Here is a 15,126-nt window from a genome sequence, read left to right on the forward strand (position 1 = left end):
TAGTGAACAGTCAAGAGCAGGAGGTAAAAATAAGAGGACTGTGGACCAAATAATTTCACATCAATTAATATAATTAAAAATAAACATTTTACTGCAGACAGAAAACAAGAGACTAACTGACTGTCATGACAATGGACAGCCACCTCTTGCACCATGTCTATACTGAAGTAAGCAGCATGTTGCAACTCAACAAAACTAGATCACTCCAATTATAATCAATGGAGTTGCCTGCTAAGCCACTTCATTTTCCTCTGTCTGACTTGAGTAAAAATGTCAAATGTTTTACTTGTATTAAAATATTATATTTGAAAAATATCATTATTTTTGAAATGCCTTTTATTTTATAATCATCTTTTTTTACATCATATTTTGTTTCTATCTATATGCAGGCAATACTAATGTGTATATCAAAAATCAAAAGTTGTATCTGTTAATATAATTTAATGGTCCCAATAATTAACATTAGCAAACATGAACCAACAATGAACAGTTGTATTTTACAACAACAGGTTAACAAAGATTAATAAATTCTGTAACATATTTAACTAATGAGACATTAGTGTTACCGAAATAACTTCTTAATGTAACAATTATAATATGTTTTTTACAGTGTATTTTGTCTAAGATGGCTTAGTTTTTCTTGAAAAGTACTATTGTAGCCAACTTGAAAATTTACATTAGAGGGTTAGTTCACCCAAATTTTTTTTATTTAATTACTCACCCCTATGTCGCTCCAAACTCGCAAGACTTTTGTTCTTCTTCGGAACACAAATGAAGGTCTGATGAAATCTGAGAGCTTTCTGTCCCTCCGTTGACAGCCTACGCAACTACCACTTCAAAAAGTTCATAAAGAGATCCATATGAATTGAGCGGTTTAGTAAAAAACTTCTTTAGAGACTCAATCGCTTTATATGAACAGATTTCATTTAGTCTTTTATTCACATATTAACATTGATCAGCGAACATAAACAGAAGCTCAACCGAACATGCTTGACGCGGAAGAACAAACCTCATTGGTTCTTGCGGAAGCTCAAGCGTGCTGCGTAACACGAGAATGAACCTCATTGGTTCTCGCACTTCGAGCAAGCACAACTGATGTGTGAGTTGATAAATGTTTAAATGTGAATAAAAGCCTAAATTCAATCTGTTCATCATATAAAGCGATCATGTCTCTTCAGAAAATTTGGACTAAACCGCTCAATTCATATGGATTCTCTTTATGAACATTTTGAAGCGTCAAAATGTTAGTTGCGTAGCTGTCAACGGAGGGACAGAAAGCTTTCAGATTTCATCAGAAAAATCTTCATCTGTGTTCCGAAGATGATTGAAAGTCTTACGGATTTGAAACGACACGAGGGCGAGTAGTTAATGACAGAATTTTCATTTTGGGTGAACTATCACTTTAAGTATTGCTAACATGTACACTGATACCTAGCCTGTGATGATCCTTACATTTGATCCTTATGTAAAAATCTTTACTCTCATTTGAAGGTTTTTTGGGGACAAAGTACGCAAAATAAGTCAGCTGTGTGTGTGGACAAGAGCCAGAGAGAGAGAGAAAGTGGCCCATTGACCTACTGAGGGCACAAAATTCCTTGCCCTTTTAAAGCAGCACCATCTGTTACCAATCACCTCAAACCAGCAGTACTGTACAGTAGACAGAGAGAGAGAGAGAGAGAGAGAGAGAGAGAGAGAGGGAGAGAGAGAGAACGAGAGAGGGAAAACAAAGGAAATGGGGGATGGGTGCAGAGAGGAGGCAACAAAGATCATCTGAGAATGTACAAGCGAGAGAGAGTGAAGACTGAGAAAGAGTGAGGGAAGAGAAAAAAATTATATATCCTCCATATATCCTCCATTGTGTACATTTGTCTGGAGTTTAGTGACTCAAGACGTGGCATTATATATTTTGGGGGAAGTTGGAGGCTATAAATCTTTCAATGATGACAATAAATGACAGACTCAGCTGTATGTCATGCTAATACAGACGTACTTGCTGTTCCCTTATAAGGACCGTACCTCAACAAAAGCACTGCTGACACCTCTCACACAAGATCTGCCACAAAGATGAACTAAGTTTCAGGAAGAGAATCTTTGGTAACTGTTGTACTGATGGCATTTAAGTCAGAAACTCATACACAAGTACAGAAATGCAAATAGGAATGCTTAGCCAACGCATTGCTCTGCTGTACATACTTAAAGGGACAGTTCACCCTTAAAATGAAAATTCAGTCATCAGTTAAATCACCACTATACTTAAATAGTGGTCTTTATCTCACACATTGACAAAAAGCACTAATTTGACTGGACAGTTCAACACTGGTTTGTTTGGAATCACAATACATTCTGACACTATATCGTGGGACTAAATATTGTCTTTACTCCAACACAGCTGTGTAGAGTTGACAGCCCTGCATCTCATTCCGTTTCAAAATCTGAGTCGCTCTCAATATCAAACTGTTATTTCCACCAGCTTGTTCCTGCAACATGTCACAGTCACATTAAATATGGCAATAACAACAATATTTCCACTATAATCAGTGAGCATTACGAGTGCTCATCTAAACGCAAATATGGAATCATCACTCTCAGTGATATTTTCAGCGAAGACTGAAGAGGGAAGGCTTACTTAATCTTGAGGATGCACGAGAGAGCAGATTACACAAACACTGGCTGCTTGTCAGGAAGAGAACAAAACAAGCCTTCTGCAGATGGGACTGCAGGGCAGAGAGTCTGAGAAATGCATCAGGGTGAATCAGAGTTGTGTTAGGAAGCATGCGACCATTCTCGCCGCTGCAGATGGCATTCATAAATGCATAATCGCATCATGCACAATTTAGCTCTGTGTCTAATGGCAAAAGAATGTTAGGCTCTTACGAGAAGTTGTTTTTCTAAGAATTGCACTGCTAAATGCAGTTCTGGTTAGCACATAAATACAAGCAGAAGCTGCAATATCCATTTTTCAAGATGTAGCTTCTTTGGTGAAAGATTAGACGTTTGTTTTTTAAGGCCTGGTTTCACAGAGAGGGCTTAGAGATTAAGCCATGATTAGGCCTTAGTTAAATTAGGACATTTAAGTATAGCTTTTTTAAACGTGCCTTAGTTTGACCTTAGTTTCAACGTTTGATCACAGGAATAAATTACAGTTTAAAATATATTAAAATAGAAAACAGTCTTAAACAGTTTTTTTTAAAAAACAGTTTTAAATTGTCATAATATTTCACAATATTACTGTTTTTTTTATTGTTTTTTATCAAATAAATGCAGCCTTGGTGAGCAGAAAATACTTCTTTTAAAAACATTAAAAAATCTTACTGACCCCAAACTTTTTAATGGTAGTGTTTTTATTTATCCTTTCAAATGATGAGTGTATGAAGCAGGATGACAATAAAGCACAAATTGATTATTTAAGTATTATTTCATAAATTGCTTGACATAGATTCTATGTTTGAATTTTTGTAAACTTTGTTTTAAAAAGGAATATGAAATAAATATAAAAGTATTAAAAAATGTAAACACTCTCATTGTAAGATTTGCATACTAAACTGTGGCAGGTTTTCTTTATTATTTGCATGCTGAATTGTGATTCACACTTCTACACTTCAAAGACTGTTGTGTTGTTTGTCGCTTCTCATACATGCTGAGTGTCATGACAACAGTGAAGTGCTTCTGATACAGCATTTCATTTGCAAGGAACCAAAGGCTAAAGCTTGAACCTTAACACTATTCTTCTGCTGCATTTCAAGCATTGAACGTCCATTGAGCATGCAGCGTTCTTCTGTTTTATTATTAGTAGTAGTAGTAAAGCTGTTCATTTAACACACTAATTTGGTTAATAATTGTATAATACAATAGTCTATATATAAATGTAAAGGGATTTTTCTACCAGATTTTTTTCTTGGACTATAGGCTTGAAATACCACCTAAAGCAAAGCATCTGCAGTAATTCACAAACAGGAATAGAATATATATTTAATCATAGTATGTAACTTTTTTCTTTGTTCAAAATTTACACAATTTCAATATATCATCAACCCTTCTTCCAAAATGAGTTTTTGTCTTACCCTGATTCACTATGGTAAGCCTATTATAAGTGTTTAGGTTACACTTTATTTTAAGGTGACAGTTACATTGCACTTACTCAAATAAGTACTGGGTAGTATTAATTAACTATGTACTTACTATAGAGTTATGCCCTAGGGTTTGGTTTAAGGTTAGTTACATGTAATTATGCATACTTTATTGTTATTACTATAGTAAGTACATGTAGTTACGTATAACTATGTCACCTTTAAATAAAGTGTTACCGGTGTTTATATTTTAGACCTAGCGGTATGGTTTTGCCAGGAAATTGCGTACATACGTCAATCGCCCCGTGTGTGTCTCGTCATACCAGTAAATATAGAAAAGTTTCTCATGAAGCACGCTAAATCTCAAACCTCTCGGAAATCACCCGTCTTTAAAAACAGAAGAGAACACAGGATAGTCTGCTGGCAAAAAGAGAACGCGGCAGAACTCGTTATAAAACGACAATCAATATTGGTTCGGCTTTTTGGAGATGGCGAGAACCAAAACATCATGATAATAAAGCAGAACTAAACATAACATAACTGTTAAACTCAGCAGGTGAATCAGGTGTGAACAGATAAATTGCCATATGAAGCTCTCTAACAGAGTTGATTGTAAAGCATTATCTATTGAGAAGAGTCCTTTCATTATGGGCTATTTTAGCACTGTGCTGGAATTTATTCTCAAGGAAGTACCATGTTTATTAATGGGTATAGCTACAGTAACGTCTTCAGCTTGTCAGCTTGAGATCCTTTCTGTCTTAACTGGTTATATCTCTTAATCCTAGTGGTGAATGTTTTATGAGCTGTAGGATAATATTAATTTGCACAGTCATGCAGAGCCGAAGCACAACCAAAACAATGTTCTTCTGCAAAATGTATGCATTTTTTTGCAAGAAGGCCAAAAGTTACATAGTGTACCTTTTAATTTTTATTTTATTTTTATCTTAAAATTATAGCACTTATGGTGCGAGGCTGTGAAAACAGTGAAATGTGACAACGGCTAAGACGTGCTTGGCATATGTTAGGAAAAAAAAGCAATCTGCCTCTGACAGAATGACAAACTGAATAGATTGCTGTGGACTGTGGTTTAATGATATGAAAATAAAACAATCAATATAGTGACTTTATAATATAAGCCACCAATGCCTTAAATTATATTCATTTGGGGGCTTTTTCACAACTAATAATATATGTGATTCATTTGATTAATTAATAAGCATGCAGTACGATATTACTAATTAGATGAAAAAATAAATAAATAAATCATTCGATTGACAGCCCTAACCATTAGTGATACCATGACACCTCTGGCAAGGTTTTAAAAATTCATGATTTATGACTGTGTTGAATTATACAGACAGCTGTTGGCTTAATCCTGAACATGTGCTGCAATTCCATAAAAAAATATTTAAAATATCATATCCTCAGGGATGAATACATTAAAATATTCATAATAAAATATGTAGGTCAGTAACTTCAGCTCTAATGGGAAATGAGGTTCGGATCTTCGGAGTTCAACTGCCAATGGAGCTAAACCTCAACCACCTGTTAGGACTCTTCATTTCATCCCCTTTCGTTTTCTTTTCATCCCCCTATCCTCTGTCTCCTTATCACCACTCTCCATGCCCTAAAACCCTCTCGCCCTCCATGCTTCTTTATCCCTTCTCTTTCACACCATCAGTTTATACTTCTCAAATACGTTCCTGCTCTCTCACACGCCCTCCAATCACATTCGTTCCTTTTAGTTTCTCTCTCTCTCTCATATTAAGCAATATAAACTCTATTAATCTCTTTCACCCTCGATACACCACGATCTCCTCCCCTCTCTCTCTAAAACGCAATCTTTTCACAAACCACTTGACCTTAAAAGAAACCCACAGACTACTCCACAATGCCATCGCTACAAATGAGATGGCTAACAATCACTGTAGTACCTTAAAATACCAAATGTTAAAGGACAAACTTCTGCATTATTCAGTTTAAAATTTAATTAAGATATGTGGTAAGATCCTCCCCAAAAGAGATTAAAACTCATTACTCCAGGTTATAAACACTGCCTAAAGCATGCCCGTATCTGCTCATTCACTCTCTTTAAACTGTATATCAGCCTTTTCAATTAAATGCCAGCTCAGATGCAAACACACACAAACATGCTCATTTACATCACAAATAACTTGGCTATGAATAAAATGCCAAAACCATGCACCTATTAGGAATTGTGAGAGAGAGAGAAAAAACGCACACACAACACTGTACCTATTTCTTATTGTCGTTTGCAGAATGAGAGCCTCTTACATTGTTATTCTCATGGAAAGAAAAGATGTGGGATAGACAGGCTCACTGTATGGAATACACAATGGAGCTATTCAAGATCCATTTAAATTATGCCTACATTTTCACTTAAAAAAATGTTTCTAAGTACTTCCATAAAAGGAAACAAATATGCCTGGATGTTTTCTAAAGGTTTTTATGGTTATGTTATGAATCATACATGATGCAACACAGCCATAAGAAAAGTGACCCTTAACCCCAGTTGTCAGAGGTCAGAATGCCAGTCTAAAGTTAAACGATGATCTTTACTTATGTTTTAAAATTAGTTCATGGTTAAACTACCAAAGTAGGACCCCTATGCCAATTATTTCCTTCTGTTTTTTTAACTTCTTTTTCAAATGGTTGGTGTATTAGAGCTGCATAATGAATAATCACATCCATGATTATGGATAATAACTAACTGCATTGCATTATTTTGTATTTTCTTGTTTTTTTTTTTTTTTTTTTTTTTTTTTGCAGAGGTTGAGAATTTAAAGCAATCACAGACATTTATGTTGTGTTAATCAATGCAAGCATTTAAAACTACCAGTAACTACAACCAATCCTAAAACAGTTTCATCCTGGTTTAAACTGTTTGCTGTGGTACACAAAAATGAGTGCTTTAGAAACATTACCTGACGCCAAAAAGAAGCTTCAAAACAGAAAGCACTGATAGTAATTTGAATTTATTTTCTGGTTTGATATTTAGATTGCACTCTCTTGGAATGTAGACTGTGGAATGTGGTTTATGGAAGTAAAATAACTACAGATGTCTTTGAAACAAAAAAAGCATCTTGAATTGCACTAATGCACTAATTGAAGAGTGCTGGCATTTTAATGCATTGTATTTTCAGGGCTTATATTTTTGGGAGCTAAAATTCAACATGATTGTATGTTTAAGGTGTGAATATTTCAAATGAAACATTTTATACACAATTTCATTATTATTACGTTCAATATTACACTAATTTACATTATTATTACACATTTAATAATCCATATTCACCGTCCAGTTTTAACCCTCTGAGCCCGAAGAACGCGCCGGCGCGTTCTGCTGGATTTTTTCCTCATGACAGCATAAACAACTTAAAATACTCCGTCATTTTTGGCCATACAAATAAGTCATTATACATCATTATAAACTAAAAAGGGTCTTCTTTTATTTGTGTACACTCACAATAAGAACTAATCATTGTGTTTTTGTAAAATAAAGAAAATAAACAGGGTGTGCTTTCAGCTGTCGCTGTCTCCGCAAGAAACTTTCTGAAAAACGTATGAATGATGAACTGAACCTCAGCGAATACTTATCACACAAACATGAAACGTACGTCTAAAGAAAGCTTGAAATATCTACTTTCAAATAAAATCAGTCAAATACAATTAGTCCAAAATGCAGCTGCTAGAGTTCTTACCAGAAACCGGGTTCATAAACCGCTAAGACTAGTCTTACAAGATAGTCATCAGTCCAGTTATATCAGATAAAATGCGCATGATCTATCTATTGCTTGAAATGAACAATATACACTAATTATTTTCCATTTGGTCTCTGTTTCTCATTCATCTCGGGATGATATTACACCAGCTCCAGTTTAGGAAACTGCAATATGAAATTGGAATCTGGAAAGAGGGCGAAAGATTTCCCCCATAGATTCTGCAACAAATTCAAGCTGGTTGTGTGCATTGTCACATTGACAGAAAGCTGCTTAGTTTGAAGGTGATTTCTCTGTGAGCTGTGCTTCACTACACTACTGACAATAGAAAATTTATGTTTTTTGCCCATGAAATTTTACCAGAATTTCACCTAAACACTAAAAGGCATAGACACATTGTTAATAACAATTCAACACACTGTCAACAGCATTGTTGATTATAATGGCAACTTTTGCAAGATACAACAGCATTGTTACTACTAACATAGTCATTGTGAGGTTGTCTTAATTTACTGACGCATAACCAGCAAAAACGCAATTCAGGGAACAGATCTCTGCTTGCTAAGACATTCAGTTGCCATATGCAAAATAAGTATTTTATAATATATAAATTCTATAAACGTTCTGCCCTATAGTGTATAGAAAAACAGGCGTGCTTCTTTGGAAATGGCCCTTTCCACAAAGCAGACACCCCTTGCCTTTCCCTTTGAGAATAACCTTTTAGTTTCTGTTGTGTGTTGAAAGCACTCCACTGCAAGAGATGCAATGCAAAGAAGCAATTAGACAAATGGCATATACACTCAAGTAATGCACCTTCCTTTATCCATTTCAAGAAAACCTTAGTCTATAGATTGAGTGACTTCATTAAAAAGTCCTCAAGCTATCCTCCATTTCCTGGATCCATTACAATGCGGCTGTGATCTAGATTCTATGCCAGTCCTCTATGCCCTGACTTTCCTAATTTTCTTCACTTCGACCTGCTTGGAGTGTACTTTGTGTTGTAAAAACTCCAAAAAAGACTGTGGGACCGCTTTGAGGGTTCCTTCGGGCCTCGAAAATACTCAGGAAGTCAGGCTGCTCTGTGTTTATGTGTGTCAGTGTGGGTGTCCTTTCTTCTGACCTACATTTGGAAAACTAGACTGGGAATGCAAGGTTCATATGTGGTTAAAATAAACATTAACTCTGCCAAGTAACAATAATGTGGTCCTGCAATTTCTGAGGAGGAAAAGGCAATCCATCCCCAAAGGATTCCAGTACAGTCAGACTCAGACTATGACTCCATGGCATTGGTTCAACTCAGCATTTGGCAGAACAATCAGAGGGTGATAGAGATACCTGTTCCCTTTTCCAGAATATCTGTGGCTCAAGTAATTATTCAACTGTCTAAACTCCAGCACACATCCTGGAGCCATTTTACCATTTACAGATAAATTCAGCACCACTCCCACATCTTCACCTTATTAGCTAGATCTAGATATTATATTTTATTGGATATGTATTCAACAAAGCAATTGAAAAAAATCTTTCAGCAGTGCATTAATCAGATCTGCAATCAGATAATTTTTTTGAGTTAGTAATGTTAAGAGGTTACTTACTGATTCTTTTCAACTTGTAGAACCAATTTCAAGTCCTGGGCTGAGACCAGAATCTCTCCCCTCTCTGGGAACTGGTCCTGATGAGCAGAAAAGTACAGACTCAGGTCAGTAAATCTTACTTTTTTATTATTATTACTTTTATTATTATTTTATTAATACTTTTATGCAGCAAGAAGGCATACAATTGACCAAAAGGGGCAGTAAAGACATTTACATAGTTACGAAAGCTTTGTATTTCAAATAAATGCTGTTCTTCTGAATGTCCTTTTCATCAGAGAATATTTCACAATCAAAGCTGACGGTAATGATGCAATTGGTCATGAGACACACGGCAGCCAATGCTGTTTCACAATTAAAGCTGACGTAACACTTCCTCAGGCGGCAATTTTTAAATGTGTGCACAGGATGTACGCGGATGGAGACGGTGATCTTCACACAAATCATCGTTTGGATCAAAGCATCTTTTTGAATGAAGATTCCAACAAATAGTCAAAGGGGGAGTGGACGGTGGGAGGAGCCAAGGGGGAGCCCGGAGCAGGAGGAGCCAGATGTTGGTCCAGTGACCAACCATGACGAGGCCGATGGAGACACCCCTGGACATGGAGACCCAGGTGCAGCTGACACACCGAAGAGCCCACACGACACTGCAGACTGAAGTCTGCGGTCTACAGTGGGTTCTCGTATCTTCATTGTGCCGGTCGGCGGTGGCGGATGGCTAGTCTCTGGATGTAAAGTGGGGCTGGTGTCGTCCTCAGCCGGGCTGATGGTGAACGGGGGGGTTCACCAGCACCAACTCCACGAATGCAGCAAAGTCTTCCCTTGGACCGCCCCCTGTAATGCGTGCCTTAGAACGGTCCGGGTAGCGTGTCTGGCAGGCAAGCTGGATAAAGTCCAGAGTGTGTTCTTCCAGCGTAACAGTATCTGCCTGTTATATCCTGTGTTTTATATTATATAATACACAAATTATCACTCTCAAGGTGTCAAAAACTGAAGCATGGTCAAGTGCCTTCCATGTCACAATTAAGACGTTAAAGGTTCCCCTAGGCATCACTGTATCGACGAACAGGGAACTCCATTGATTTAAATAAGAAACCTTTGGCGTCAGACGCGTTGGACATGGGAATGTTATCGTCATGATGAAATTATATATTGGGTTATAATTTTGCCATTATGAAAGACAGCAGTAATGGCTGCTAAAAATTCAATAATATTAACTGTGTACTTACATGTTTGTAATAATATTTCTCAATAATACTGTTTTGCTGTAATTTTTTATTTTGATGAAATTAATGTGGCAGGAACTGAATGTTAGTGTATATTTAAATAAATATACGAATACTGACATAAAACCCTCTAAGCGATAAGATTTTCAGCGAAGATTTTAAAGCTTCAATAATATGGAAGTCAAATCATAGTAAAGAGCTCTCTCCAAAAAACATATCATCCCAAACAACTGTATTGTTTAAAAAAAATAAAATTAGCTCTTTTTTTTTTTGAGACAGCTGCACACTTAAAGCCTGCCATAAAGGAACGACATTGTGTTGAAGCCAACGGGCCAGAGCTAGTGTTTAGCATGTGTTTACTCTGCATGCCCTGCTTTAGCTGTGCTAGCAGATAAAACGGGTAGGAGTCTGAATACTTTGATCCTCCTTATAAACTCTTTCCAAAAAGTCAGACATCAGTAGACATGAACTCCTCCCTCCAGCCATCAAAAGTCCTGCTATACAAATGGAAAATGTCTTAGTCCAGCGGCAACCCAAGTCAGTAAGATGTTCAATAGACCTTGGGGAGAGTGTTGTATAAACAGTACCCCTATGGGACCACACATGAAATGACTGGAGTAGCAGAGAATAGTGATGATTCCAAATGTGAAACATCTTGCTGCTAGCACATTCTGAGAAAGTAATTTGATGGTGGCAGTGTTTGTGAATTATTACTATCCTGCTTGCTATTGCTCATATAGAAAGATGGAAGATGATAAAACCAGCAAAAAAAACAAAAAACAATTAGATTTACAACAAAGGAGGTAAGATATATCTAGGGACAGGAGAGACCAGAACACCCAAGAAACCACATAAACATGACCGTGGAAACTAAGCACAACACCCTAGAAACTTTTGCACAGCCAACCCACCACTAATATTTTACATTTGTTGCATAGCAACAACATGGGATCCACCCACAACTTTTGCATGGGCAAGAACCACTAATATCTTTGTAAAATGTAGCAATCACATAGCGACACCATTAGCAACCACATAGCAACACCCTGCCATCACCCCAACTCCCGATAAACTTTTGCACTCCTCAACAAATGTAGTAGTCACATAGCAACCACAAAGAAACTCCCTGGCAACCCCTATAATACCCTAGCAACTTTTGCATGGGAAAGACTCACTCACATTTCAATACCAAAAATGTAGAATCCACATAGGAATGTCCTGGCAACCACAGACAACATTTACACTCAATTTTCTTTAGAAAATGTAGTAACACCCTTAGAAACTGCATAGTAATGCCCTGAAAACCACCCACATCACCTTAGTGACTTTTACTCTGGCTAGCGGCACTTACATTTTCCTCAAACAAATGTATAAAATGTCAGAAAAAGTAAAAATCTAGTTTCTAGTGCAACTGTGGAGGAATCGTTGGAACATAAAGACATATTTTCTATGTGAAGAGAGGAAGTGCAGGACTACACATACATATGTTAGAATGTTCTAGATTGAGGGGGAGTTTCGCTCCATGGGATAAAGGAAGACGAGATGAGGATGTTTAAAACAATCACATCTCACAAATCAAAAACGTTGAGATGGAAGAAATGAGGAGTTGCGGAAGGGGTCACTTTTCCTGAACATGCAAGAGCTTCATGCAGCCAGGGCCGGATTTATGCATACTGTAGGCATTCTAGGCAGGTGCCTATGCTCGCAATAAAAATAATTAGTAAATCTTATTATTACTAAACCTCGTAACTCCATTGGCTCCTCAAACTGTCGGTAAAACCTCATAACTCCACTACCTTCTTGAATGAAGTGCCACACACAGTTTTGACCGTCTCTGCTTGCTTGCAATGCAAAGGTAAATAAAGAACTGGTTGTTTGAATAAGAACAGCATTTTCTTTACTCAAGAAATCCGTCTCTTTACCGTCGAATCATCATAGAGTGCAACAGTTTGGTTTCCAGAAGTAAAAACTTGATTTTGATTTTGAACAATAACTTATAAATCCTTAAAGATGAGGTTGTTAATCTAATCCATGGTATTTGCTTCCGCTGAAGCCATCAACCCGGATAATTTCATCCTATTTTTTTAAATAACCGTGTTTAACAGTGGAATTCCTGGTGAAAAAACTACATGATGCTGTACAGAAAATGACACCAATCAGAGAGTCGGAAAAGCAACACGGTCCAAAATAGCTCCGCCCACTCCCATGGAGCACTGCGAATGACGTAATCGAGTCTTCGCTCTCAAAATACTGAAATGTTGCATATTTTGCAATAAACTTAAAATACGTTGTTTTTTTATACATTTGTAAATGAGTAGTCTTATATGTATCCATAGTTTTTAATGTGATTATGCTGTTCGCAGTGCTTCATGGGCTTGTAGTTCTTTGCCTCACTAAAACCATTAAGTACACAGTCTTGTATTTGTCATTCTGTCCAATTTTCAAAAACTTTTTGCTTTAAATGAAAATTTGTAGTGTTGTGATTCACCTCGTAGCCAATTTGCTTGGTTCATGACTTATAACTGAAATATTGGAGAGAAAAAAATAAAACCAGCAGCACTGAAAAAGTGTGAGGGCATTGTTGCACTCTATTGCCAATACTGTCTTAAATAGCCTGCACGTAGCTCTTCATCTTTTTTTAACATGAAATGAAAATCTGAGGTAAATCCAGCCCTGCATGCCGCTGTCGAAGAGACAGGTGAAGGGACAAAAGAAGATGTCAGAGGACAGCGGGATAAATTGATGTTAGAAAAAGGGAGATAGAAAGATGAAGACACAAAAACAAAACTGCTTGGAAGTGATTGTACAGAAGTGTAGATGACAGAAGTTGTCGTAATGTTCTGTGTTAAGTTCCTTCAGTAATGCTGTTGGAATTCAGATCCCCAGACTTAGAAGTCAAAACATGTCGGCACACCCTAAATCTGTTATCGTTTAACATTTCATTCCTGTCAAATGCTTGATTTGTGTTAGTTCTATTTGCACTATGTCACAGGCACAGCCAATTTAGTCTAGGTCACTTTGGTGGTAAAAAAAAATAAAATAAAAAATGTGTATCCCCAAACACATTCCTCTACTGATGATGATATCTTACAAAAAAAAACAAAAAAAAAACAGATTAAGAATACCCTTTCAGATACCTTTCTAGACTCTTCATCACCTCAAGTTTAAATATTTATATGAGGGGAATCGGTTGTTCCACTGTTGACATGATTACATCCGAATGATAAATGGAAGAGCAACACAAAGCCAGGGAGGTGGGCATTGAGGTGCGTGGTATCCGCAGTCCCAGAGCTCATGCTGGGCTGCAAGCTTGTAGTCTTTTGAAAGACTGCACCATACTAGGGCTTTACATTTGTGCCAAGGCATGCATATCAGTGGAACATTTTCATACATAATAGAACATTAAAAAGAAAAATATAAAGGAAAAGCTACTCTTCACATTTCCAAACCTGTAATATTTTAGATTTTCACAAAAGGAGTCATTTAGCAGAATTCCAAAATCTTCTTAAGTTTAAGAAGAACTTTGGCTACGTTCAGACTGTAGGCAAAAGTGGCCCAAATCTACCACCTCATTTCCATCGAGCGGTACGCCACAGTTCAGTTCAGTACGGTACACAATTTGCCATTTCCATTGTCAGACGTTGTGAATGGTATAATTCCGAACCGTACCGTTCCACTGTCATGGGTGGTTGCAGGAAGGCAGACAGAGACAAAGATATATTTCCAAGAACGAAGGTTTAACGTAATTAAATACACGACAGCAGAACAGGTAGCAACTCACACTAAATGTAACAGAGATCAGACAAAGACTGACTGAACAGACAGAACTTAAATACAAACACAGATTACACTGATTAACAGAACACAGGTGATACAGATGACGATGATAATGACAGTCACCATGGAAACGAAGGAGTGGCGGGAAAAGAACAAAGGAAAACAGGAACAAATCAAAACACAAACTGAAAGTCCAAACATACACTGACACGTGACATCCACTTTTCCCTAGCACAGTAGTCCGCTATTAAAGGGTGGAGCTAGACTCACTGCAGAAAGGTGATTGGTTGACAGAGAATCGTCACTTGCACGTGCATTTCAGCTGTGGTTTTCTTTGCAGCCTGCAGCCTTTGCTCAAACAAAGCTTGTCTTCTTTTTGTGAAAAAAAGCCACATGACGAGAAGCAAGAACAAGATCTGCTGTATGTCCTCTGTTGTTGTTTACTGTGTCGCTTTCTTCTTCTTTGCAAGAATGACGTCGATCGCTACACCACGCCTATCAAGTAAGGGTACTGTTGGCGGTGGAAACGCAAGCCGGATCATGGTTTATCATCCTGAATTGTACTGTACTGTATTGAACTGTACCCTACCGCTCGGTGGAAACGAGCCATAATTCTTTTGCTTATACAGTACCTGTCACAGTAGTAGTCTCAAAGTAGTCTCTTATGCTCAGTAAGGCTGCATTTATTTAATCAAAAATACAGTAAAAACAGTAATATTGTTAA

The 15,126-nt window shown here is 37.1% G+C and overlaps 1 protein-coding gene across 1 annotated transcript in view; it reads right to left on the bottom strand.

Annotated features, from left to right (window-relative positions):
* The window catches only part of adam19a (ADAM metallopeptidase domain 19a), a 116,042-nt gene that overhangs the window by 81,912 nt on the left and 19,004 nt on the right, over positions 1 to 15,126 (bottom strand). The window contains exon 3 of the mRNA XM_084109561.1: positions 9,403 to 9,479. Within this exon, the coding sequence (XP_083965687.1) occupies positions 9,403 to 9,479 (77 nt within the window). The remainder of the gene's footprint in view (positions 1 to 9,402; positions 9,480 to 15,126) is intronic.

The sequence above is a fragment of the Abramis brama genome (genome assembly GCF_963993115.1).
Source record: "Abramis brama genome assembly, chromosome: 3".
NCBI lineage: Eukaryota > Metazoa > Chordata > Actinopteri > Cypriniformes > Leuciscidae > Abramis > Abramis brama.